Source organism: Somniosus microcephalus, chromosome 1, assembly GCF_052327205.1.
Source record: "Somniosus microcephalus isolate GS21.2 chromosome 1, FLI_Smic_1.0, whole genome shotgun sequence".
Classification (NCBI taxonomy): Eukaryota; Metazoa; Chordata; class Chondrichthyes; order Squaliformes; family Somniosidae; genus Somniosus; species Somniosus microcephalus.
The window spans coordinates 97301071-97324982 of record NC_140987.1 but is presented as its reverse complement, the minus strand read 5'-3'; the positions used below and the strand labels follow the sequence as shown (position 1 = coordinate 97324982).

Sequence of the window (23912 nt, the reverse complement as noted above, 5' to 3'; positions counted from 1 at the left end):
CTTTCCCCCCCCCCCCCACAACAAATCCATTTGCATGTGATAGACTTCCCTTAAACTGTCATGGATTGTGCTTCGACCATAGTCTTTGGGAGGATGTTCCACATCCGAACAAGTGTATTTTTGGAACTTCTTTCCTAACTCCTTTTATCACTGGTGATCTTAAACTTGTAACCCCCTGAATTCACTAAGTGGTTCTGTACCTTATCAAAATAACTTTAAATTTTGTACACCTTCTTTCCCTTGTGAATAGCCCCAGTCCTGTGGTAAAGTCTCTGATCCCTGGTTATTTTTTTCTGGTGTCTTGTCCCTTTCTAAAGTAGTGCCCAAAATGGTTAACATTCTAATTGTGGCATAACCAAGATTTAAAATGTTTCTAAATTAATCTTTAAAATGTTTTTTTTAATAGTAAACGGTGTCCTTCAAAAAAATGCTATCCTTAGAATTGCTCACTGAAAATGTGGCAAGGAAGATGCACTTAGCTCTAGTTTTGATGCCAAAATATTTGTAATCAACTTTTTTTTTTGTTTTTTTGTTCAGGCAACCTAGTATGCAGTGCAGTAGAGTTCACATGCTCCAATGGCAGATGCATTTCCATGGCATTTATCTGTAATGGTGAGGATGACTGTGGTGATGGAAGTGATGAAAAAAACTGTGCTCCACCTTCCTGTGGCTCACATGAGTTTCAATGCAATAGTTCTGAATGTATCCCTTTGGATTGGGTGTGTGACTCCAATGTTGACTGTACTGACCAATCTGATGAATCTCCAGTGCAGTGTGGCCATATCCTTCCTCCTCTTGTGACTTGCTCTCCTAATGAGATTCGTTGTGATTCTGGTGAATGCATCCATAGTCAATGGTACTGTGATGGCGATACTGACTGTAAAGACGGAAGTGATGAAGTCAACTGCCGTAAGTGGTCTAACTTTTTTATTTTTTTATTTTTTTTTATTTGTATGTATCCCTCATTGAGCAAATTTTATTTAACACTCCTGTGAAGCACCTTGGAACATTTTATTAAAGGTGCTATATAAATGCAAATTATTGATCACCTTGACCAAGCATGTTTCCAGAATGCCAGTGCTAGTCACACTAGGTAGTGTTGAACAGAAGTAATTATTTTAATGACTGACACAAACTGAGAAGATCTTTGGTAAAAGCTTATGGACTGAATTGAGGTCAATTGTTTCAAATATTTTAAGTGGAATAGTAAAATTTTAGTCAAATGAAAATTAATAAGTCATTATTTCATTTTATACTTGAAATTTGAGTGGATAAGGAATATCAATTGCCAGGATATCTATCTTGATGAGGATATCCTTGTCTTCCCATTACATTTGATTTTTCATGTAGAGAAAGCTGATGCAGTTATCTGGCTCATTAAAATGTTACCAAATGGATGCAGTAATAGTCAAAATTGTACTGATGAACTTTTGACATCTACAACTTCAGATTTCTCTCTTTTCCCCCCCCCCCCCCCCCCCCTCCCTCCTAAACTGGTCTAATCAAGAGGTGGTCAATTGTAGTAGCTGCATGTTCAGAGATTGGAGAAGGGTTTTTTACATTAAGATTGAGGATGTTAAGTGAGGTAGCCAAACAGATACTTGATCAGAAAGCATATCAGTAACATTTTGGACTTTTTAAACCTTGATGCATTTAATTAGCTAATCCAAGTTAAGATGTCCTTGATCAAGTGTGGTAAGAATGAGAGTGAATCTTTCAGTACTGCATTGTGGTGATAATCATAGTTGAGTTTATGCAGGTCACTTCATGAACCAAACTATTGCAATTTTAAGTAATGACATGTACAAAATGGCTAATGCCAATCCAATTCTTCCTATAAATATTGATAGGTTCATTAGTAGGCACAAATAGTAAATGTTTAAACATCTCCCTTTATTATAAATGTAATTTCCCTTTTTTACTTTGATTTATGAAAGTCTTCATGAAGACTTCCAATATTAAGCTATAGAAACACCATCCCTAGCAAATCTTTGAAATAAGTTGCCTAAATGTACTTCAGGTTGTACATGCCTCTGGTTCCAAAGATGCTCTTTGCTGAATTGTGTTGTAGGCATGTGGGTTGAGGTGTAATGGAAGAACTGAAAATAGAGGTTTTGTTTACCCAGATTTTTCAAAAATCATTTGTCCAGGTATTTTTTCCAAATTCCTGGGCTAGCTTTAAGTAAATGGTTTCATGCAAGTGCTTGTGCTACAAAATGTTCAATAGCCAAAATTGTGTATCTGCCACATACAAATGGGGCAACTCCTTCCTACAAGGCAATTAGTCTTGGATATACCCCTTTATGTTCATAAGGTGATTTTCCACTTGTGGAACTGGGTTGATATGCAATTTTAGGCTATCTCAATAATCATGGCTAATTGGGGAGAAGTTTTGTATTTTTTCCACATTTTAGTCAGCCAAGGAAAAGTTGGGATTTACCGAGGCAAAGTAATCTTCATTGATTCTAGTGGAATAGACTTGCAAACTGGGTGTAGTCAGGTGGGCACTAAATGGACCATTTGCTAGTTGGTGTGCTGACTTTTTTTTTTTTGCAGCATCCACTTGTGGGCCTAGAGTTGGGAGCTTATTGGGAAAGAACTGCTTACAAAACTTGTGGTTTAATTTGAGGGGACCATTTAAAGTTTGGCAGCATGAGGATAAAAATGTTAACATTTAGAAGCTGCTGATGCTCTATTTCCACTTTGGCAGAGGTTATTTTTGCAAACTATTTGCATCATACCAATAGCTGGCATAATAGAGGTGGGGGTGGGGGGGCTGCAGGGTGTTTGGTTTGGGGAGGGTTTTGTTTTCTACTCCAGGCTACCTTCCCCATAGGACACTTCCAGCATGCCTGGAAGGAGGTACAGCACTTGAGGATGCAGCTGACAGTTACTGCACAATTGGCCTGGATCAAAAAATGGCTGGCATGTTGACTGCAGGTATCTTTGCAGCTGCTGGCAACAGCTCTGCATCTTGCTTTCTACTAGCCTGAAGCTTGGATTCTGCAAAACTGGATACACATTAACTGTGCCTCTGCTGAATATTGTGGGTGGGCAGGTATCTAGATAATCACTGTCCTGTAATGGCTTCCCTTTCTTGGGCAGGAGGATTCCTACTAGGAAACCCATATACCCTGGCACACAGCTTCCTGGTGAACTAGAAGTGGAAACAAACTGAGTTCAGAAATGACTTCTACTGCAAATCCTGCTTTAGGGTTCTTTAAAACACTCACCCAAAAGCTCTGAACATCAAAAGACAGCTGAGTGTTTTACCAGCAAAAATGCAGGAACATTTTGTGGTCATTAGGATTAACTTCAATATAATTGTATCTGGTGGGAATGTCTAGTCTTGATGAAATATCTAGAGGATGGAGCACAATAATAGACAGAAATCTAGCATAATAGATCTCTGTTCATTAGTTATGCTCTACTTTGTGCCTGTTAATTGGGTATAACATCTTTTTGTAAACTACCCATTTTGGCTACCCAGACTGATGCAGCTACTATACACATTCCTTCTGTAGCTAAGATTTGAATGTAGATAGATGACTAAGTTGCTACAGGAGTTGGGTTGTGCATATTCTGCACTGGGTTCTTCCTTTGGACAAAGCAATGGATGCTCAGCATAAGTAAATACCAGCTACATCAAATGGACTTGTGGTTTAGTGATTGATCTAGTTTGGGGTTCAGACCCCTATTCACTTTCCAATGCAAGAGGTTACCAGAACATTCCTTCAATTTACATTCTGACAAGATGGCAGCTGTCAGCTGGGTCTTCTATCAACTCCATGACATAGCTTAAATCTGATGGAATAAGTGGTGAGGTGTTGGTGGGTTATTTGAATAGGATAGCCCAACTTGATTCTGCTCACTTGTTCAGTGGATACTGATCAGGAGCAAGAACCATGGCGTTTGCTCTCCCTATCCTGGAATTTGTAACAGTAAGATGCCAGACAAATGGAGATTGACAAATTATGTACATCTAGAAAAATACTCTTGTAAAGCTGTTCAATTCCTATTAATGGATTGAGCACCATAAATGCAAATGGTCATTTTTTTTTTTTAGCTCCTCTCACATGTCGACCAGATTATCTTCAATGTGGTGATGGTAGCTGCATTCCAGAACGCAAGCAATGTGATGGGTTAAAAGACTGCATTGATGGCAGTGATGAGTTGAACTGTGAGAATGGTAAGTGTACAATTCCACTAGACAACTAGAATTAACAATCTCATCTCTGAGTTACTGACCTGGTTTGTTCCACATCTAGAATGCACAGGACCCAATGACTTCAAATGTCAAAGTGGAGAATGCATAGATAAAATCAAAGTATGTAATCGGCATCAGGATTGCAAGGACTGGAGTGACGAACCCCTCAAACAATGCTGTAAGTGGTTTTTAGATATGCCTTGTAGCTGTTTTTAAAAATTGATTCTGAACTTGCCCATGGTTTTCCTCCCAAATCTGCATTTGTGTATCCCAAATCTGCATTCTACCCTTGCAGCACTGAAACTGCCCTAATCAGTCAGAAATTACATCCTGCAATTGGTGCACATCACTCATTCTTCTCAAACTCTTTAGCCTTTGACACTGACCACATTATCCTCTATATTGTCTAACTTGAGCTTGTTCTCTCTGGTTCCACTCTTGCCTAGACAATCTGTCAGAGCATCTCCAGTCTTTTCCTGCCCTGCACTATTGCCTCAAGTCCCCTAAGGATCTATCTTTTTATCTGTTATGGGGTCTGGCTCCACATGTATGCTGATGACACCATCTCTACCTCTATCCAGTCCTCCACTGCTTGTGTTGTCCAACTACTTGTCTGACATCCAAGCCTAGATGAGTTGCCTCCTGTTAAACCTTGAAGACAAGCTGCCATCTTTTGGCTCCTGATACACTATGTACTTTTGCCACCAGTTCCATGACATTGCCTTCTGTTGAACCAGACTGTTCACAACCTCAGCATCAGATTTCAGATTAATTTATTTGCCATATGTAACAAGTACAATGGAATGCTTGTTCCCCATAGGGACATGTCAGCTATACATAAGCGCCACATTCAGAGTCCATACAAAGTGCTCCCACGGGAAGCCAATGTCCCTCAGCCGCTCTGTCCTCCTTCACTGTGGCCTCCTCACTGTTGCCGGCTCCACATGTGGTGGCCTGCTTCTCCTGCTCTGGCCACCATGCCCGGCTCCCCTCCCATCTGGACTGCGAGTTACCTGAAATGGAGCTGCTGGCTGACTTGCAGCATGTCGTGAGTCTGCTGCTGCTCATTGTGCTGCGCTCCTCTGCCCAACTCGCCAAGCTGAGCTGATCCTATATCCTTTCCAAGAACTGACTTGCACCTCAAACATCACCTGCCCCTGGTTCAGTCCATCTGCTGAAACACTCAATCATGTCACCTCCTGACTCTACTGTTCCAATGTGCTCTTGGCCAGCTTCTCATCCTCCACTCCATAAATTTCAGCTCATCCAAAACTCTACCTGTATATTCTGCACCAAATCTCACTTGCTTCTGTGATCACTGATTTGCATTGGCTCCTGCTTCCCCTAATGCCTCATATTTTTTAAAATGTTTGTTCATGGTTTTTAAACCCCCTCCTGGCCTTGCACCTCTCCTCTTCCAGCTTTACAAACCTCAAGAATTCTGCATTCCTGACTCTGGACTTTGTGCATCCCCACCATTGGCAGTGTGGCTTCAGCTATTTAGGCTATTTCCTCCCTAAACCTCTGGCTTGCTTTAAGACTATATTTAAAACCCCCTTTAATCATGCTTTTAGCCACCCCTCTTATAATCTCCTTTTTGATTGTGTCCTTTTATTCTGATTTATGCTTTTGTGATGTGCCTTGTCCCCCTGCCAAGACTAAATATATAACTGGGACATTACCCATAATACAGTGAATTCCACTTGATTGTCTTGCCACATTCTAAATGTTAATGAACAATGGGGCATATGTGCAGCTGAGTTTCTGTCAATGCTCAAGCTCATCTGACATCAAAAAAGTTCCTTTTTGTCCTAGCAATGAAATTGTAATCTTGCTCACTGCATTTTAAAAATTGTGCATGTTAGCTTCTGGCTTCCTTGTTAACTTCCTAAATTGCATGAATGATTGATACTTCAAGACCCTTTCCTGACTTTTCAACAGAACTGTGTTGGGAACTGAAATAGGTGCACATTTCACAGGTCCCTGCCCATTTTTTTTACACTTTTGTGCAGCAAGTTATTCTGACAACCCACCAATTGGATAGCATCCCATCATTTTAACATTACTTGCATGAAGCCAAGTAATTGAACTAAGTGAATCTGAGCATGCCTTTACTCTGTCCATTTCACCTTGCTGTGGAATAACTTCATAGTGGTAACTTGGTATGCCTTCAGAGAAATTGAAGAAATCTGCAAAAGATGTGGTTCAGATCATCAGTTCTATTGCAAATATACAAGAGTAAATTCTCACTCCCCTTGAAAGCACAACATGAGCAGGTTCTGTGGCAAATCTGAATTTGTAACTGGTCCTATACAAACTTACAGAATCTAGATACAGTAATTGATTCTGACAATGAGGTCATTTGTCTTTAGCAAGGCTACAGCAAAGATTGCAAGCAAGACCCTATTTCTCATGTTCTGCTTGGGTAGCTAAGTTTGAAATCCTGCTACAAGTAAATATGAAATGTATAGATTACCATAGACAAAATAATTTGACAAAGAATATCTTGTAGGGCTGTACTTGAGCAATCTTTGTCAATGAATTCTGAACTAAAGATTGTGTATAGTTGCCCCTCAAATTCAGAAAACATACAGAACCCTTTAGAGGGAATGGCAAGTGCTCTTCATTGGCTCAGTATTTACCAGGGAGACTGATTAGGTGGGCATGATATCAAGATATTAGAAAAGATATAATGCATTTAAAATAGAGGAAAAATATTAAGTGAACTAAACTCCTGGTCTGGATGGATTGCATCCCCACATTTTAAAAATCTGGAAGAGCGAGCAGAGGCTGAAGCAAATAGTTTAGATGCATATGAGAAGGGACTAGAGGGCTGATAGTTAGATGAGGAAAGACTGGAGGAGGCTCAAGTGGAGCATAAATGCCAGCATGGACTGGTTAGGCCAAATAGCCTGTTTATGCTGTGTATATACTGGTTTTTTTTTTTTTTTTAAATTGGCCTGAGTTGAAATGATTTTTTTCTCTGCAGACCTCAATGAATGTTTAATGAACAATAGTGGTTGTTCTCACATCTGCCGAGATCTTGTCATTGGTTATGAATGTGACTGTCCTGCTGGCTTTGAGTTGATTGATGGACAAAACTGTGGAGGTAAGATAACTGGCCATCACCACATTGGTGCATACTACAAACCACATACTGAAAGGCAGGTGATTTTTGTAGGCAGTTTAGAGATTTGCAGTAGTAAGTGATGTAATTATTGAGGAAGAGGGGGTGGTGCTCTGACTAGCCCAAGTGCTAGGCAATGGCCAAACCAAGAGCCTAAACACCTACCCATGACATTCAGTGGTACTGCCATTAGTCTGAACATCCAGAAGGTCACATTGACTACAAACTCCACTGCAACAGCCACATAAATGCTATAGCTACTAGAGCAGGTCAAAGGCTAGAGATACTGCAGGGAGTGGCTGACCACCTGAATCCCCAAGCCTCTTGCCACAAGTTGTGTACACTCTGTAGGACACACTGCAGCTACTTGCCAAGGCTTCTTGAGCAGCACCTTGCAAGCCAATGATCTCCACCTAGATGAACAGTTTCATGGGAACACAGTCCTCTCCATCACAAACCATACTGACTTGTACATGCATCTCCCTTCCTTCATCGCTGGGTCAGAATTCTGGAATGCCCTACCTAACACTATTGTGGAAGCACCTTCTCCACATGGATTGCAGTCTTTCAAGAAAGCAACTGCCTTGGGCAACTAGATGGGCAAAATTAATGTTAAAACATAGCCAAGACCAGATGCAGTGTTAACTTTAACTCTGGGTAAAGAAAAGTGATCTGAAGGTTGGAGAGCACTTTGGGAGGTAGTGACAAACCTGAATAGGGTCACTTTTACGTGACTTTGAAAGTCACATGAACCTAGCCCAGATTAACTGGTTGGAAAAGTGCAGATCAGTTGGTTTGCCTCCTTCACAAATGATTTCTTTTTTAACAGATATTGATGAATGTCAAAATCCTGGAGTCTGCAGTCAAATTTGCATTAATTTAAAAGGAAGCTATAAATGTGGATGCTTTGCAGGATATCGCCTGGATGCAACTAATCAAGTTTGCAAGGCAGTAGGAGGCAAGTACTACATTTCCAAGTGACTACAAAATGTAGTTTTTTTAAATTGAGGCAGCTTTGAAGTGGCTTCACTTGCTATATCAAAGTGGAAAAATTGTTAAATATGCTTGATGTGGGGGGGGAAAGGTAATTGACACTAGTGCAGCAAGGAGTGTTCCTCCGGCTGGAGCTGAGGCACATTGTTGAAGCAAAAGTTTTGTGCTACATCTAATACCTTACTTAGAATGCTTGTTGACATTGCCTGAAATAGATTAATCAAGAAAAGTGTTTGCTGTGCTTTTTCCATCCCTAGCCTAGAACATCAATAGTATTGCCCCACCCCTGCTTCAGTTAAAAGCACGATTAGAATTAACATGGAACATTTCTAATCTGCATGGGTAATGCATATCAGACCATGCACTTATCACACTTTGGCAGGATTAAGTAACTTCATATGTCTAATCTTGACATTTGTAGAATATATTCCAATATTAAGGCATCCTTTGTTAAAGCAGTAAAGACTGAGGGCAGAATAATGTAAATTATGCAATTGACCAGACACTAGGTAAATTAATTTTAAACCATGCAGAAGTGGAACAGAGGTCAAGAGACTTGAATGAATTTGGCAGCAATAGTAACACATGTTCATGGTTTGGACAATATGGCAAGTAATGTTACAATGTTAACACTAAATTACAAGGCCACAGGCCTTTGCAAGCACTAATCAGGCCATACTTGGAACACTGGTATTGATTAACATGTCACAAGATTTAAAAACCCCCTTAGAAAAGTATAACTGTGTAATGGGATAAGTTGAAAAGACAATCTTTAAAAGGTCTTCCTAGGTTATAAAAATGACAGATGAAGTAAACCTGGGTTATTGCTTAAACATCCCTTGTAGGACGAGGGCATGAATGAAAAATTGGTACATTAGATTCCAATAAATATTGGGTAGGAAGAGAAGGGAAAAATAGCTGATTTTGTAGAATATTGGAAGCAAAAAATGTCTGGGCTCTCCACAGATGCTGGCTGACCTGTGTTCCCAGCATTTTCTGCTTTTATTTTTCAGACTTCAGCATCTGCAGTATTTTGTAACAATGTCAAGATGCAGTGAGTTACTGTGATGGATTGCTGAACTTTGGAATGCAGTTTCATTCCTGTCCTGTTGTGAAGGCTAGAAAAGTGGTCCACTCATGATCTGCTGAAAACATTTCCATTTTAAACCATAGTGCAATCTCTCCAATTGTATGTGTCCCCCTCCAATTCTATGCTGCATTGCCTCCAGATGCGCACATTCCTGGAAATCAAATGTCTCTGCATCTTGAGCTGTGCTTGAGACCAATATGATTCATAATTTGGATGTAAATGGTTCTCTTGTCCCTGAATCATACTAGTTGCATAAATGGAAACTCAAATGTCTGAAATGCAACTTTTGTGCTCCCAACATATAGCACCTTTTTAACACATTCAGGCAAAATTTGACACCGAGCAACAAATATTAGAACCAGTGACCAAGAGGCAGGTTTTTAAGGAGTGACTTGGAGAGGGGTTTAGGGAGGGAACTCCAAAGCTTGGGGCCTAGATGGCTGAAGTCATGGCTGCCAATAGTGGAGGAAATCAGGGATGCACAATAGGCCAGAATTGGAGCAGTGTGGAAATCTGAAGTTTGTAGGGCTGAGATTTGAAGGATGAGTGATTTGAACACCAGGATGAGTATTTTAAAATCTAACTTCACAATTGGCTTAAATATTTAGCTGAAGAAGTTTGGTGTTGGCATCCAAACAATCTGCTATTCATCTAGTGCACCCTTTTAAGCAAGTGGAGATTTTTTGATTTATGTCTCCTTTAAATGCATAATGCACCTTGGGTATTGCTACAGTTCAATGGAGATGTTGAAAATCTTGCCATGTGAATGCACAGCATGTAGCAATTAAGGGGAAAACTAACTAGATATCTACCTTACTGGTTGCATGGAATTTTAGTTTAGGGTTACCATGAAATTGGGTCTAAGGCAAAGTAGCTGTCATGGATTTATCTTTGGACTATACATAATACACAATCTCAAATTTATAAATGTTGAAGGTTATTCCTGAATTTACCTTCAAAAGCCCCATGAAATTTAAGCAAGGAAAGTGATCCTTAAGCATTTGTTCTCTTAAATCATGTAATTCTGACCTTTCCTAGGCAAAGAGCCCTATTTGATCTTCACCAATCGTCATGATATCCGGAAACTCGGACTACATCACCAAGAGTACACCCAGGTAGCTGTGCAGCTGAGAAATGCTGTAGCACTGGATGCTGACATTGCAGAGCAGAGAATCTTCTGGGCTGACTTGGGTCAGAGGGCAATCTTCAGGTAATGAATCCTGACTTGTTATGAGTGCCAATTGCAGTATTGAACTTTGCCTTTCAAATAACTATTTCATTCATACAAGGCTACTGCCTTGGGTAAAATGTTCATATACTTGCTGTGGGTAACATGAGAGCAGTCATTACTACTTTTAACTGATCTTAATCCAGTGTCATGAGTACTTTGTTAAACTGCATAGATTTTGTCTTGTTGCAAAATCTTTTAGAACTTTCAGCAATCACACTACAGCATCTAATTTTAATATTTTAAAGTCTGCCTGTTTACATTTTAGCTTAAGATGCCTTCCAACAGTGATCACTTATTACAGCATTACTTCATTTTGCATATGTACAGTCTAAGGGGATTTGTTAAATGAGGGAAAAACACAATTCAACTTCATTTTTGGTAGTGAAGATTTCCAAGTGCTGAGACTCAAATCTAGTATAGCTGATGTACCAAATTTGGCCACCTGTTTCCTTTTCTTCCACAGTTTATCAATGTATGAAAAGAAAAGCACAGTTCATGTTTCTAAAGTTCTTGATGTAGATATTCCTATGGGGATTGCTGTGGATTGGATTTACAAACACATCTACTGGACTGATCGTGGTACTAAAACTATATCTGTGGCTAAACTTGATGGAACTGGAAGGAAGACTCTCTTTGACAACTTAAGGGAACCAGCTTCTGTGGCAGTTGATCCACTAACTGGGTACTGAATTTTACCTTTTACAGTGCTAAAGTTTCTTGACTCTTGTAAAATAGCACACCCTGTACTGTTGTTCAAATCTGTAATGGGTCTTTTTTAAATGTGCTGGTGAGATTATAGGAAGAGATGGGACATAGGTGAATCTCTAGCCAGAATTGATCAGGGATGTGTAAGTGATTAGAGCTATATGCAAGAACTCCAGTGCTCATCAGTGGGATTGCATTCTCTGGAATGACAATAGGCCATTCTACCTAGTTAGTTCTACTCTAGAATTAATTTCTACTTGCACCTTTCATCAGATATTGGTTGGCTTCTTTCCATTGATGACCTCCATGCTCAGCTTGCAGAACTGGTGATCAAATAATCCATTAATATTTTGCAGTCCTAAACACTAGTGTTTTCCTGGAAGGCAATTAAAGTGGAACAATTTCCTTTTCTCTTGCTAAGTGTTATGGAAAATATTTTGAGGAAGAGGGCAAAGTCATAGCCGCTAAGTTTGTATAACTTTTTTAATAAAGAACTAGATGCAATGAATTTAGATAGTCTTTCACTACTGGTTCAAATTTAGCCAGTCCAATTGGCTGGAAGTCTTCTCTAGCTATGGAGGTCTTCTGTTGCAGATCATGGGCCTATAAACACAGGTTTTTTTGTTGAAAACCACAAGGTAGCTGATGCAGGAATTAGGAAATGGTACAGGCAAGGTGCTTTTTCTGTTCTCTGCTCTGGGGCCAAGTAGAGTGAAGTATTGAATCCAACTAAACTAGGCTTGATGCTGACATTGGGTGCCTGAAAGTGTTCAATTCCCCAGCATTAACTTCCCTCAATTTATATCTTAAAACTTGTATTAAATTTTTAGTTATAATGCATGATGTAATGCAAATTATATTTGACTTGAGCAGCCCCTGTTCACCTTGAGAAAATTCAGGGTGATGTTTTTTGACTAAATGGGGTCCTTTGCTTTTCAAAGGTTTATTTACTGGTCAGATCTGGGTGAACCATCAGTGATTGAAAAAGCAGGAATGAATGGGGTGAACAGGCAGCTTCTGGTTACCCAAGAGATCCAGTCACCAAATGGTATTGCACTTGGTAAGTAGGCTAGTAATCAATTTTTTTTTCTCCTTTTCCAAATTGAGGTTGGTTAATAATACTTCATACTTTGCCCACAGATCTTGTGAAAAGCCGACTCTACTGGGTTGACTCAAAGCTGCACACGTTGTCCAGTGTAGACTTCAATGGACAAGACAGAAGAACAGTGCTTTTCTCTCATGAATTTCTTGCTCATCCTTGTGCTGTCTCAGTATTTGAGGTAAAATGTCATTTGTTGATCAAATCATGTGATGAAATTGTGTATTTGTTGCTTCTAGTACACCCTGGATTTTGGGCATACTTGATGCAAGAAGTAGTGTTACTAAAATTTGCAGCCTTGGTCTAAATTAATCTGCAATATATTTTGATTATCATTCTGAATCACTGGTGCTGCTGGAGAGGACAATTTCCTGTATCTAGTGGTTGTGCCAGCAACTCGGCCAAGTTTGCCCTTAAGGTCATGGTATGCAGTAATCATCCAGCCAATTAAGGTAGATTGTGAAATTAGATTAAAAGGTATGACGGTAGATCTGCAGTGGCAAACATTTAGGAAATATTCTCAACTAAAACATTCCATTGAGAAATAAACTCCACTGGCAGTGAACCAGATGTGGCTAATTAAAATTAAGGATAGTATTAGATTGAGGCTTATGTCAAGTATTAAGCCTTTTAGACTTTGGACTCGAACACCATTTTGAAATTTGGGGATTGTCCATACTGAAGAGGACAGCAACAAATTACTATTAAACTTTAAGGATGGGCATATAATTAGCAAATTAAGTTCACCAATTTAAATGAGGTATTACACTTTCATAGGAAGAATAGGGAGGTCACTTATTACTTGGAGAAGCGAGTCTAGGTGGGGTAGAGGAACAAAAGGATCGGTGTACAAAAACAAATCATTAAAAGTTGCAACACTGGTTGGTTAGTAAGGCCATAAAAAAAAAAGCCAAGCACTAGGGTTTATTTCTAGAGGGATAGAATTAAAAAGTAGACCAGTTATACTAAACCTGTATCAAGCCTTAGTTAGACCAACTTGGAGTACTGCATACAGTTCAAGTCACCATATAAAAAGGATAGAGGCAGTGCAGAGAAGATTTACAAGTATGATGCCAGAAATGTGAAGGTATACATATAGGAAAAGAAACAGGCTGGATTTCTTTTTTTCTCAAAGAAGGCTGAGGGGGTGACCTAAGGTCAATAAAATTGAGGTTTTGAGTGGATACAGAGCGAATGTTTCCACTTGTGGGGAAGAGCATAACTGAGGCCATCGATATAAGATGGTCACTCTGAAATCCAATAGGGAATTCAGAAGAAACTACTTTGGGTAAAGTGGTGAGAATGTGGAACTTTTACCCCAGGGAGTGGTTGAAGCAAATAGTGTAGATGCATTTGAGGCTAGATTAATGAGGGTGAAGGGAATAGAGGGTCTTGCTGATAGATATGGGAGAGGCTTGAGTGGAGCATAAATGCTGGCATGGACTAGTTGAGCCAAATGGCCTGTTTGTGCTGTATTTGTTCATCCCTGTTTGGCATAAAAATAAAATGAGTGACTCAACCGTGGCTAACTATGGAAATTAGGGATAGCATAAGATCCAAGGAGAGGACATATAAATTGGCCAGAAAAAGCAGCAAACCTGAGGATTGGAGCAGTTTAGGATTCAGCAAAGGACAAGGATTAATTAAGAGGGAGGGGGGAAATGAGAGTAAGCTTCCAGGGAACATTAAAAACTGACTGTAAAAGCTTGAGCTATGTGGAGAAAAAGATTGAAGTCAAGCATAGGTCCCTTGCAGTCAGAATCAGGAATTTATAATGGGAAACAAAATGGCAGACCAATTAAATACATACTTTGGTTCTGTCTTCACAAAGGAGGACACAAATAACCTGTCGGGGAACATAGAGTCTAATGAGAGCTAAAGGGATGGTGCAAGGGGGAGGGCTTTAGTTTCCTGGATCACTGGGTCTGCTTCTGGGAAAGGTGGGACTTGTACAAGTCGGACGGTTTACACCTGAACCAGGGGGGAACCAATATCCTTGCGGGGAGGTTTGCTAGCACTGCTGGGGAGGGGGTTGGGGTACAGAGTGGAGCTATAGTAGGGGGTGATTTACGGCCAAATACAGAGGGGAAAAACAAGTCAGCTGGGAAGGCAGAGCAAATATGTGAAGGCAAAAGAGAATATGGCAGGGCTGGAAGGCATTTATTTTAATGCAAGGAGTCTTGCAAATAAGGTGGATGAACTGAAGTTGTTGTTGAACACATGGGAGTACGATATTGTTGCTATCACGGAGACATGGTTGAGGGAGGGTCAGGACTGGCAGCTCAATATTCCGGGGTATAGAATCTTCAGGCGAGACAGAGGGGGGTGTAAAAGGGGAGGGGGTGTTGCAATATTAATTAAGGAGTCAATTACTGCTGTAAGGAGGGATGATATATTAGCGGGTTCCTCTAATGAGGCCATATGGGTAGAACTTAAAAACAAAAAGGGGGCAAGCACTTTGCTGGGAGTGTACTATAGGCCCCCAAACAGTCAGGGGGAGATCGAGGAACAGATATGTAGGCAAATCTCAGAAAAGTGCGAAAATAATAGGGTAATAATAGTGGGGGATTTCAACTTCCCCAATATAAATTGGGACAGTCAGAGTGTGAAAGGCTTAGAGGGTGCAGAATTCTTAAAGTGCATCCAGGAGAGCTTTTTGAGCCAACATGTCGAAAGTCCTACAAGAGAGGGGGCGGTACTGGACCTAATTCTGGGGAATGTAGCCGGGCAAGTGGTGGAAGTGTCAGTAGGAGAGCATTTTGGCGACAGTGACCATAATTCGGTGAGATTTAAGGTGGTCATGGAAAAAGACAAAGACGGCCCGGAAATAAGGGTTCTAAATTGGGGGAAGGCTGATTTTAATATGATAAGGCAGGATCTGGCCAAATTGGACTGGGAGCAGCTACTTATAGGAAAATCCACATCAAAACAGTGGGAGACTTTCAGAAGGGAAATAGAGAGAGTACAACGCCAACATGTTCCTGTAAAGGTCAAGGGTGGGACCAACAAGCAAAGGGAACCTTGGATGACAAGGGATATACAGAAATGCATTAGAAATAAAAGGGGGGCTTTTGGCAGTTACTAAAGACAGAAGAAGCCCTAGAGGAGTATAAAAAGTGCAGGGGCATATTTAAAAAAGAAATTAGGAGGGCGAGGAGGGGCCATGAAATAACACTGGCGAGCAAAATAAAGGAAAACCCTAAGATGTTTTATAAGTATATTAAGGGCAAGAGGATAACCAGGGAAAGGGTAGGGCCCATTAGGGACCAAAGTGGCAATCTGTGTAGAGCCAGAGGATGTAGGCGGGGTTTTAAATGAATTTTTTGCATCTGTGTTCACTATGGAGAAAGACGATGCAGACATAGAAATCGGGCAAGGGGACTGTGACATACTTGAACATATTAGCATCGAGAGGGAGGAGGTGCTAGCGGTTTTAGCGGGCCAAAAAGTGGATAAATCCCCAGGCCCGGACGAGATGTATCCCAGGCTGCTGTGGGAGGCAAGGGAGGAGATTGCAGGGGCTCTGACACTAATTTTCAGAACCTCTCTGGCCACAGGGGATGTACCAGAGGACTGGAGAACAGCTAACGTAGTACCATTATTCAAGAAAGGTAGCAGGGATAAACCAGGGAATTACAGGCCAGTGAGTCTAACATCTGTGGTGGGGAAATTATTGGAAAAAATTCTGAGGGACAAAATTAATCTCCACTTGGAGAGGCAAGGATTAATCGGGGATAGTCAGCATGGCTTTGTCAAGGGTAAATCATGTCTGACAAATCTGATCGAATTTTTCGAGGGGGTGACTAGTGGGGTGGATGAGGGAAATGCTGTGGATGTGGTGTACATGGACTTCAGTAAAGCTTTTGACAAAGTCCCGCATAGGAGACTGGTCAAGAAGGTAAGAGCCCATGGGATCCAGGGTGCCTTGGCGCGTTGGATCCTAAACTGGCTGAGTGGCAGGAGGCAGAGGGTGATGGTCGAAGGTTGCTTTTGTGACTGGAAGCCTGTGTCCAGTGGGGTACCTCAGGGATCGGTGCTGGGTCCCTTATTGTTTGTGATCTACATAAATGATTTGGATGAAAATGTAAAAGGTATGATCAGTAAGTTCGCAGATGACACGAAAATTGGTGGGGTGGTAAATTGCGAGGAGGAAAGCCTCCGGCTACAGGACGATATAAACGGGTTGGTCAGATGGGCGGAAAAGTGGCAAATGGAATTTAACCCTGAAAAGTGCGAGGTGATGCATTTTGGACGGACAAATAAGGCAAGGGAATACACAATGAGTGGTAGAACCCTAGGAAGTACAGAGGGTCAGAGGGACCTTGGTGTACATGTACATAGATCCCTGAAGGCAGCGGAGCAGGTAGATAAGGTGGTTAAAAAGGCATATGGGATACTTGCCTTCATTAGCCGAGGCATAGAATATAAGAGCAGGGAGGTTATGATGGAGCTGTACAAAACGCTGGTGAGGCCACAGCTGGAGTACTGTGTGCAGTTCTGGTCGCCTCACTATAGGAAGGATGTGATTGCTTTGGAGAGGGTGCAGAGAAGATTCACCAGGATGTTACCTGGGATGGAGCGCCTCAGCTATGAAGAGAGGCTGGACAGGCTGGAGTTTTCCTTGGAGCAGAGAAGGCTGAGGGGGGGACCTGATTGAGGTGTACAAAATAATGAGGGGCATAGATAGGGTAGATAAAGAGGAACTTTTCCCCTTAGTGGGGGGGTCAATAACAAGGGGGCATAGATTCAGGGTAAGGGGCAGGAGATTTAGAGGGGATTTGAGGAGGAACTTTTTCACCCAGAGGGTGGTTGGAATGTGGAACTCAATGCCTGAAAGGGTGGTGGAGGCAGGAACCCTCAACATTCAAGAAGCATTTGGATGAGCACTTGAAATGCCATTGCATACAAGGCTATGGACCAAATGCTGGAAAATGGGATTAGACTGGACAGGGATGGATGGGCGGCGCAGACACGATGGGCCGAAGGGCCTCTTTCTGTGCTGTAAAACTCTATGACAAATAACCTGTCGGGGAACATAGAGTCTAATGAGAGGGAGGAACTGAATGAAATCAGTAATTGTAGGGAAATGGTGTTGGGGAAATTGACTGGATTGAAGGCTGATAAATCCCCAGGGCCTGATAATCTACATCCTAGGGTACTTAAGGAAGTGGCCCTAGAAATAGCAGATGCATTGCTGGTCATCTTCCAAAATTCAATAGACTCTGGCACAGTTCCCATGGATTGGAGGATAGCTAATGTAACCCCACTATTCAAAAAAGGTGGTAGAGAGAAAAGTGAATTATAGACTAGTAAGCCTGACATTGGTAATGGGGAAAATGCTAGAGTCCATTATAAAAGATGTAATAGCAGAGCACTGGGAAAACCGTGATGGGATCAGGCAAAGTTAACATGGATTTACAAAAGGTAAATCATGCTTGACTAATCTACTGGAATTTTGAGGATGTAACTGGTAGAATAGATAAGGGAGAACCAGTGGATGTGGTGTATTTGGACTTTCAGAAGGCTTTTGATAAGGTCCTGCATAAGAGATTGGCGTGCAAAGTTAAAGCACATGGGATTGGGGGCGAGGTACTGTTTTGGATAGAAAACTGGTTGGCAGACAGGAAGCAGAGTTGGAATAAACAGATCTTTTTCCAAGTGGCAGGCAGTGACTAGTGGGGTACTGCAGGGATTGGTGCTAGGACCCCAGCTATTCACTATCTAGATGAGGGAACTAGATGTAATATCTCAAGTTTGCAGATTAAACTAAGCTGGGTGGGCATGTGTGCTGTGAGGAGGATGCAGAGAAACTCCAGTGTGATGTGGATAAATGGAAGGTTATCCACTTCAGTAGCAAAAACAGGAAGACAGATTATCTGAATGGCAATAGATTGGGGGGGGAAAGGAAGTGCAACAAGACCTGGGTGTCCTTGTGCACCAGTCGCTGAAGGTAAGCATACTGGTGCAGCAGGCAGCTAAGAAGGCAAATGGTATGTTGGCCTTCATAGCGAGAGGATTCGAGAGAAGCAAGGATATCTTGTACAGGGCCTTGGTGAGACCACACCTGGAGTCTTGTGTGCAGTTTTGGTCACCTTATGAGGAAGGATGTTCTTGCCATGGAGAGTGTGCAGCAATGATTCACCAGACTGATACCTGGGATGGCAGGGAGAGATTGGGTCGATTAGGCTTATATTCACTAGAGTTTAGATGAATGAGGGGATCTCATAGAATTTTATAAGTTTCAAACAGGACTAGATGCAGGAAGGATGGTCCTGATGGCAGGGAGTCTAGAACCAGGGATCACAGTCTAAGGATAAGGAGTAAGCCATTTAGGACTGAGGAGGAGGCATTTCTTCACCCAGAGAGTAGTGAACCTGTGGAATTCTCTACTACACAAGGCAGTTGAGGCCAATTCATTAAACATATTCAAGGAGTTGGATATATTTCTTAAGGCTAAAGGGATATGGGGAGAAAGCCAGGACAGGGTACTGAATTTGGATGATCAGCCATGATCTCATTAAATGGCAGAACAGGCTTGAGGCCAAATGGCCTACCCCTATCTTCTGTTTCTGTGTATATCCTATGTAATTGTATGTAAGCCTGAGAATTGAGAGCTTTAGAACCAGCAAAGGATGACCAGAAAATAGAATGAGTAAACTAGCAATATAAACAGATTGTAGTACCAAGCAGATATAGGACATTGAACAACAGACTCTCACAGGGTTATGTCCTGGCACCCCTGTTCAACATTTACACCAGTTGTAAAGTCTGTGGGTTGTTTAGTTAATTAATACAGACTCCAAGAGTAACTTAAAACAGGACTTTACTATTCCAAGGTCAGGGCGAATCTGCCCAATAACTCCTGGCACAACACTTGTATACTGGTGTGGTCACTGTCGGTATTACCGTATACAGAAGCCAAACAAAGTAGTGCCACACCTAAAATAGTTCTCAAAGGTGAACGGTTACATACAATAGTTCTCTTAAAGGTAGACGGGTACATACACTACACCAGTGACCTGCCAGTCCCAAAGTTTGTATATGCTGATGACATTGCCTTGGCCACACAACATTAATCTGTGAAAATCACTGGTCAGGGTCTCCTTGGTGATGCAGAGGATGGAGGCCTACTTCCATCAATGACTTTGGCCAAACCTGCAAAAGACTGTCATCTCAATATTCAACCTCCACCATCAAGCAAATCTAGCTTAAGTCTCCTTTTGCAGTGCAGAGGTACACCATGCTGAAAAATCCCTCCTAATTAGGAGTCATGATCGATAGCACCCTGTCGTATAGACAGCATCTCCAGACACTTGGGAAGAAACTAAAGAGTAGGGTCAACTTGATCTAAACTTGCTAGATCCATATGGGGAGCAGACATTAAAACCCTAAGGCAGCACTTGCCCTAGTGTACTCTAAGTGGAGTACTGCTCTCCAGCATGGCCATGTTGTCTGTTGATGTCCTGCTGAATTATTACAGTATGCTTTTATCAACCAACACCTTGGCTGCCTGTGCTGGCAAACCTCAACACCTGCACCATGAATATGAAGTCTCCAGAGAATGTAATGCTACACCAGCAGACATGCCAATTCAGGCCAACTAACAACCTACCACCCACCTGTCTCTCTCCAATCCAGAAGGCCATTTTGGATGGTCGCCAAAGCCCTTCAGCAATCTCAACAGCCTTGACTGATGGCAAAATGCTTGGAAAGACTAACCTATGGAATGGATTCCCTCTGGAGGACCCCACAGTATAACCTGAAGGATCAAACCTTCCTTGCAAACAGTGGACAACCACCTCCCAACTAGTCATGGTAGATGCTGCCACCTTCTCCATAGATGGAAGATTAAAGCATACCCATCATGTGACTGGGGCTCCTAATCAGACCTTGGAGCACATCATTGAGCACTGCCCTCAGGAAATTCACAAGCTGTCTACAAGATATCCACTTTGGCCTGGATATCTGACTTGGATATTGACATTTTGGTTTGCTTTGGTACTACCCATATGAAAAGTATGTAGCAAAGAAGTGTTGGTCCCTTGTAGGCTGAGATGAGAGAAATCATAATGGGGATTAAAGAAATGACAATCGTTAAACAAATACTTTGTATCTGTCTTCACAGTAGAAGAAATAAAAAACATACCAAAAATGGTAGGGAACCAAAGGGCTAATGGTGAGGAAACTAAAGTAATTAATAGGACAAAAGCCAACAAATCCTGATGGCCTGCATCCTAGGGTTCTGAAAGAGGTAGCTGCAGTGATGGTGGATGCATTGGTTGTGATCTTCCAAAATTCCCTAGAATGGTCCCAGCAGATTGGAAGGTAATGTAATCCTGTGAGGAGCAAGAAAACATGGAACTACAGGCCAGTTAGCCTGGCATCAGTTGTTGGGGGAAATGGTGGAATCTGTGTTAACAGGTCACTTAGAAAATCATATTAGGCAGAGTCAACATGGCTTTATGAAAGGGAAATCCTGTTTAACAAATTGAGTTCTTTGAGGATGTAACTAGCTGGGTAGATAAAGGGGAAACTATTGGATGTAGCATATTTGGATTTCCAAAAGGCATTCAATAAAGTGCCACATAAAAGGTTGTTATGCAAGATGAGGGCTCATGGGATTGGGGGTAATATTCACATGGATAGAGGATTGGCTAACAAACAGTAGGAATAAACTGGTCATTATTGGGTTGACAGGCTGTAAGTAGTGGGGCACCAGAAGAATCAGTGCTGGGGCCTTGCTATTTACAATCTATAATGTTAAATGAAGGGACTGTAATCAAAGTTTGCTGACAATACAAAGCCAGGTGGCAAAGTAAGCTGTGAGGAGGACACAGGCTGCCAAGGGATATAGACAGGTTAAGTGAGTGGGCAATGAGGTGGCAGATGGAGTATAATGTGGGGAGATGTGAGGTTATTCACTTTGGTAGGCAGAATAGAAAAACCATTTTTTTAATGGTAAACTAAAGTCTCAACATTTAGGTGTCCTTGTACAGGAAAGTTAGCATGCAAGTACAGCAAGCAATTGGGAAGGCAAATGGCATGTTGGCCTTTATTGCAAGGGGGTTGGAGTACAAGAGTAAGGAAGTGTTGGTAAATTGTACAGGGCTTTGAGACCATACCTGGAGTACTGTGCAGTTTTGGTCTCCTTATCTGAGGAAGGACATACTTGCCTTGGAGATGGTGCAACAAAGATTCACTAGATTGATCCCTGGGGTGAGGGTAGTCCTATGAGGTGAAATGGAGTAGATTGGGCCTATACTCTTTGGTGTTTAGCAGAATGAGTTGATCTCATTGAAACAAAAGATTCTGAGGGGGATTGAGTAGATGCTGAGTTGTTCCCCTGGATGGAGAACCTAGAACTAGGGGTGGCATAGTCTCAGGATAAGGGGTCAGCCTTTTAAGACTGAAGAATTTCTTCACTCGGAAGGTTGTGAATCTTTGGAATTCTCTACCCCAAGTGCTGGAAATGCTGAGTCAAGTATAGATTTTTGGACTCTAGGGAATTGGAATATGGGGATCAGGTGGGAAAGTGGAGTTGAGGTCTAAGTTCAGCCATGATATTGAATGGCTGAGCAGGCTTGAGGGGCTGTATGACCTACTCCTGCAGCTAATTCTTATGCAATGTCTGTCTAGATCCAAGCTTAATTACTTTGTGCCAGTAAACTTTAGTCTTGATACAATCTAAATGTTCATCTTTACTACTAAGAGGCAGTAGTAAAAGGTTAATTCCTCCTCATTGTGCTTCCGATTATGCCTTTTTGCAGCGACATGACTTGCATTGCCTATAATTTGTGCAATTTTACCAGTTATTTAGGTGTCACTCTTTAATGCCTGATTGGCATTTGAATATCTAATTTGGGCATCAAATAATAACATTCAATCAAAGCTCTTGCACTAATTTCCTACTAAGACCTACAACTTTTGTTACATCACTTCCTGAAATGATTTGCATTTATATAATGTTTCAGGGCTCTTTGGCCATTTTCCACAATGGATTTGGAAAAGTTACTTAATGTGTTTTTAAAATCCATGTATTCAGCCAAAGCTATGGGTAATTAAGATGTTAAGCTAGCTTTGATTCTTAGAATATAAATCAGTTCTTTTAACTTCTCTCAATGGGTGAGGTGTTTAATTGTTATTAGAAAGCCTTGAGTTTTTTATTTTGGCTGAACAACCTGGCAGCTATGACATAGGCTGGCAGTGCAGATTTCTGAAAGGGGATGCAGTGCTGGTTTTTAGCAAATGGTTGTGCACTGTGAATGAGTGACTCAGCCCTATAAAAAAAAGTTAATGGTCATAATTGATGGTTTTGGAGATTCCCATATTGGTGGGGAAATGTGAATTCATCCAGGACTTAAAGTGGAAACATATGGAGTAGATGTTGAGTGAAGCATGGACCAGAAGCCAGCAGAGATTGTTGCTCTACTGTTTCTAGACCAATAGCTGTCTTCACCACCTCCCCCCACCCCCCCCCCCCCTCTCATCCTTGCATCAGGATTGAAGCCCCAGAGAACTGTATAGCAGTGTACTGGCTCCTGGGCTAAGGATGTTTTCAGCCCAGGCAATAAATTGAAGTAAAACTAAGTGTTACTTAACAGTAGCTGACAGGCAGGCTACTAGTTTAGTAGCAGAGTCTCTGGTAATCAGAAGGTGAGTAAATCCTGACTGGAAGCAGCTTCCACCTGAAGGACGGTGATGGGCAATGGGGGAGACTAGGGATAGTGATGGATAAGGTTGGAAAGGAGACTGGCAAGGAGTTGCCTGCCTGGTGGCTTCTTGGACAGAATTAGTTATTAGTTGGAAAATATAAATGGAGACAAATCACTGGCACAAAAGCAAGAGACAAATTGAGCCGAATGCATAAGATGTGTGTATCTCTTGTATCTGCTTTAGATTTCAATATATCTCACATGGGGCATCTTTAAGATGTCTGATTTATAGTTTGTGGCACAAATGGCCAATTTATTGCAGCACAATCTTGTAAATTCCTGAAGGCTCAAAATAAGTTGTTTTGTCAACTGACTGAATTTACCCTGAAATATGTGTGGTCTTGTTTCAGGATCAAGTATACTGGATTGATGCAATAGACGAAGCCATTCATGGAGCCAACAAGTATACAGGAGCAGATGTGGTGACTTTGGCTTACAATCTTAATGAGCCTCGTGATGTCATTATTTATCATGAGTTAATACAGCCACCTGGTAGGAAATATGGCAAATTTCTAAAACCTTTTTAGGAAGATTTTTGCAATTGTTGGCTGTGTATTTCCAATATTCTCAATTGTGCTACAAGGTAAATGATGCTAACTGCTACTGTGTAAACTCTCCAATAGCTGGAGATCAGCAGATTTGGTCAGTGCTGTTCTAGAACTAGTAAGCTGGCTGTTGCTTGCATTTCAGTTATCTGAATAGTGTATGTAGAATCAAATATCCCAATTGTATAGAATGAATATTTGTC

At 41.4% G+C, this 23912-nt stretch overlaps 1 protein-coding gene across 2 annotated transcripts in view; it reads left to right on the top strand.

The window, feature by feature from the left end:
• The window catches only part of LOC147124248 (prolow-density lipoprotein receptor-related protein 1-like), a 136171-nt gene that overhangs the window by 29356 nt on the left and 82903 nt on the right, over positions 1-23912 (top strand). For both annotated transcript variants that reach the window (XM_085984223.1, XM_085984218.1), the window contains exons 16-25: positions 538-909; positions 4067-4189; positions 4269-4385; positions 7197-7316; positions 8164-8292; positions 10456-10627; positions 11112-11330; positions 12295-12413; positions 12494-12633; positions 23515-23656. In XM_085984223.1, coding sequence (XP_085840349.1) covers positions 538-909; positions 4067-4189; positions 4269-4385; positions 7197-7316; positions 8164-8292; positions 10456-10627; positions 11112-11330; positions 12295-12413; positions 12494-12633; positions 23515-23656 — 1653 coding nt within the window. The remainder of the gene's footprint in view (positions 1-537; positions 910-4066; positions 4190-4268; positions 4386-7196; positions 7317-8163; positions 8293-10455; positions 10628-11111; positions 11331-12294; positions 12414-12493; positions 12634-23514; positions 23657-23912) is intronic.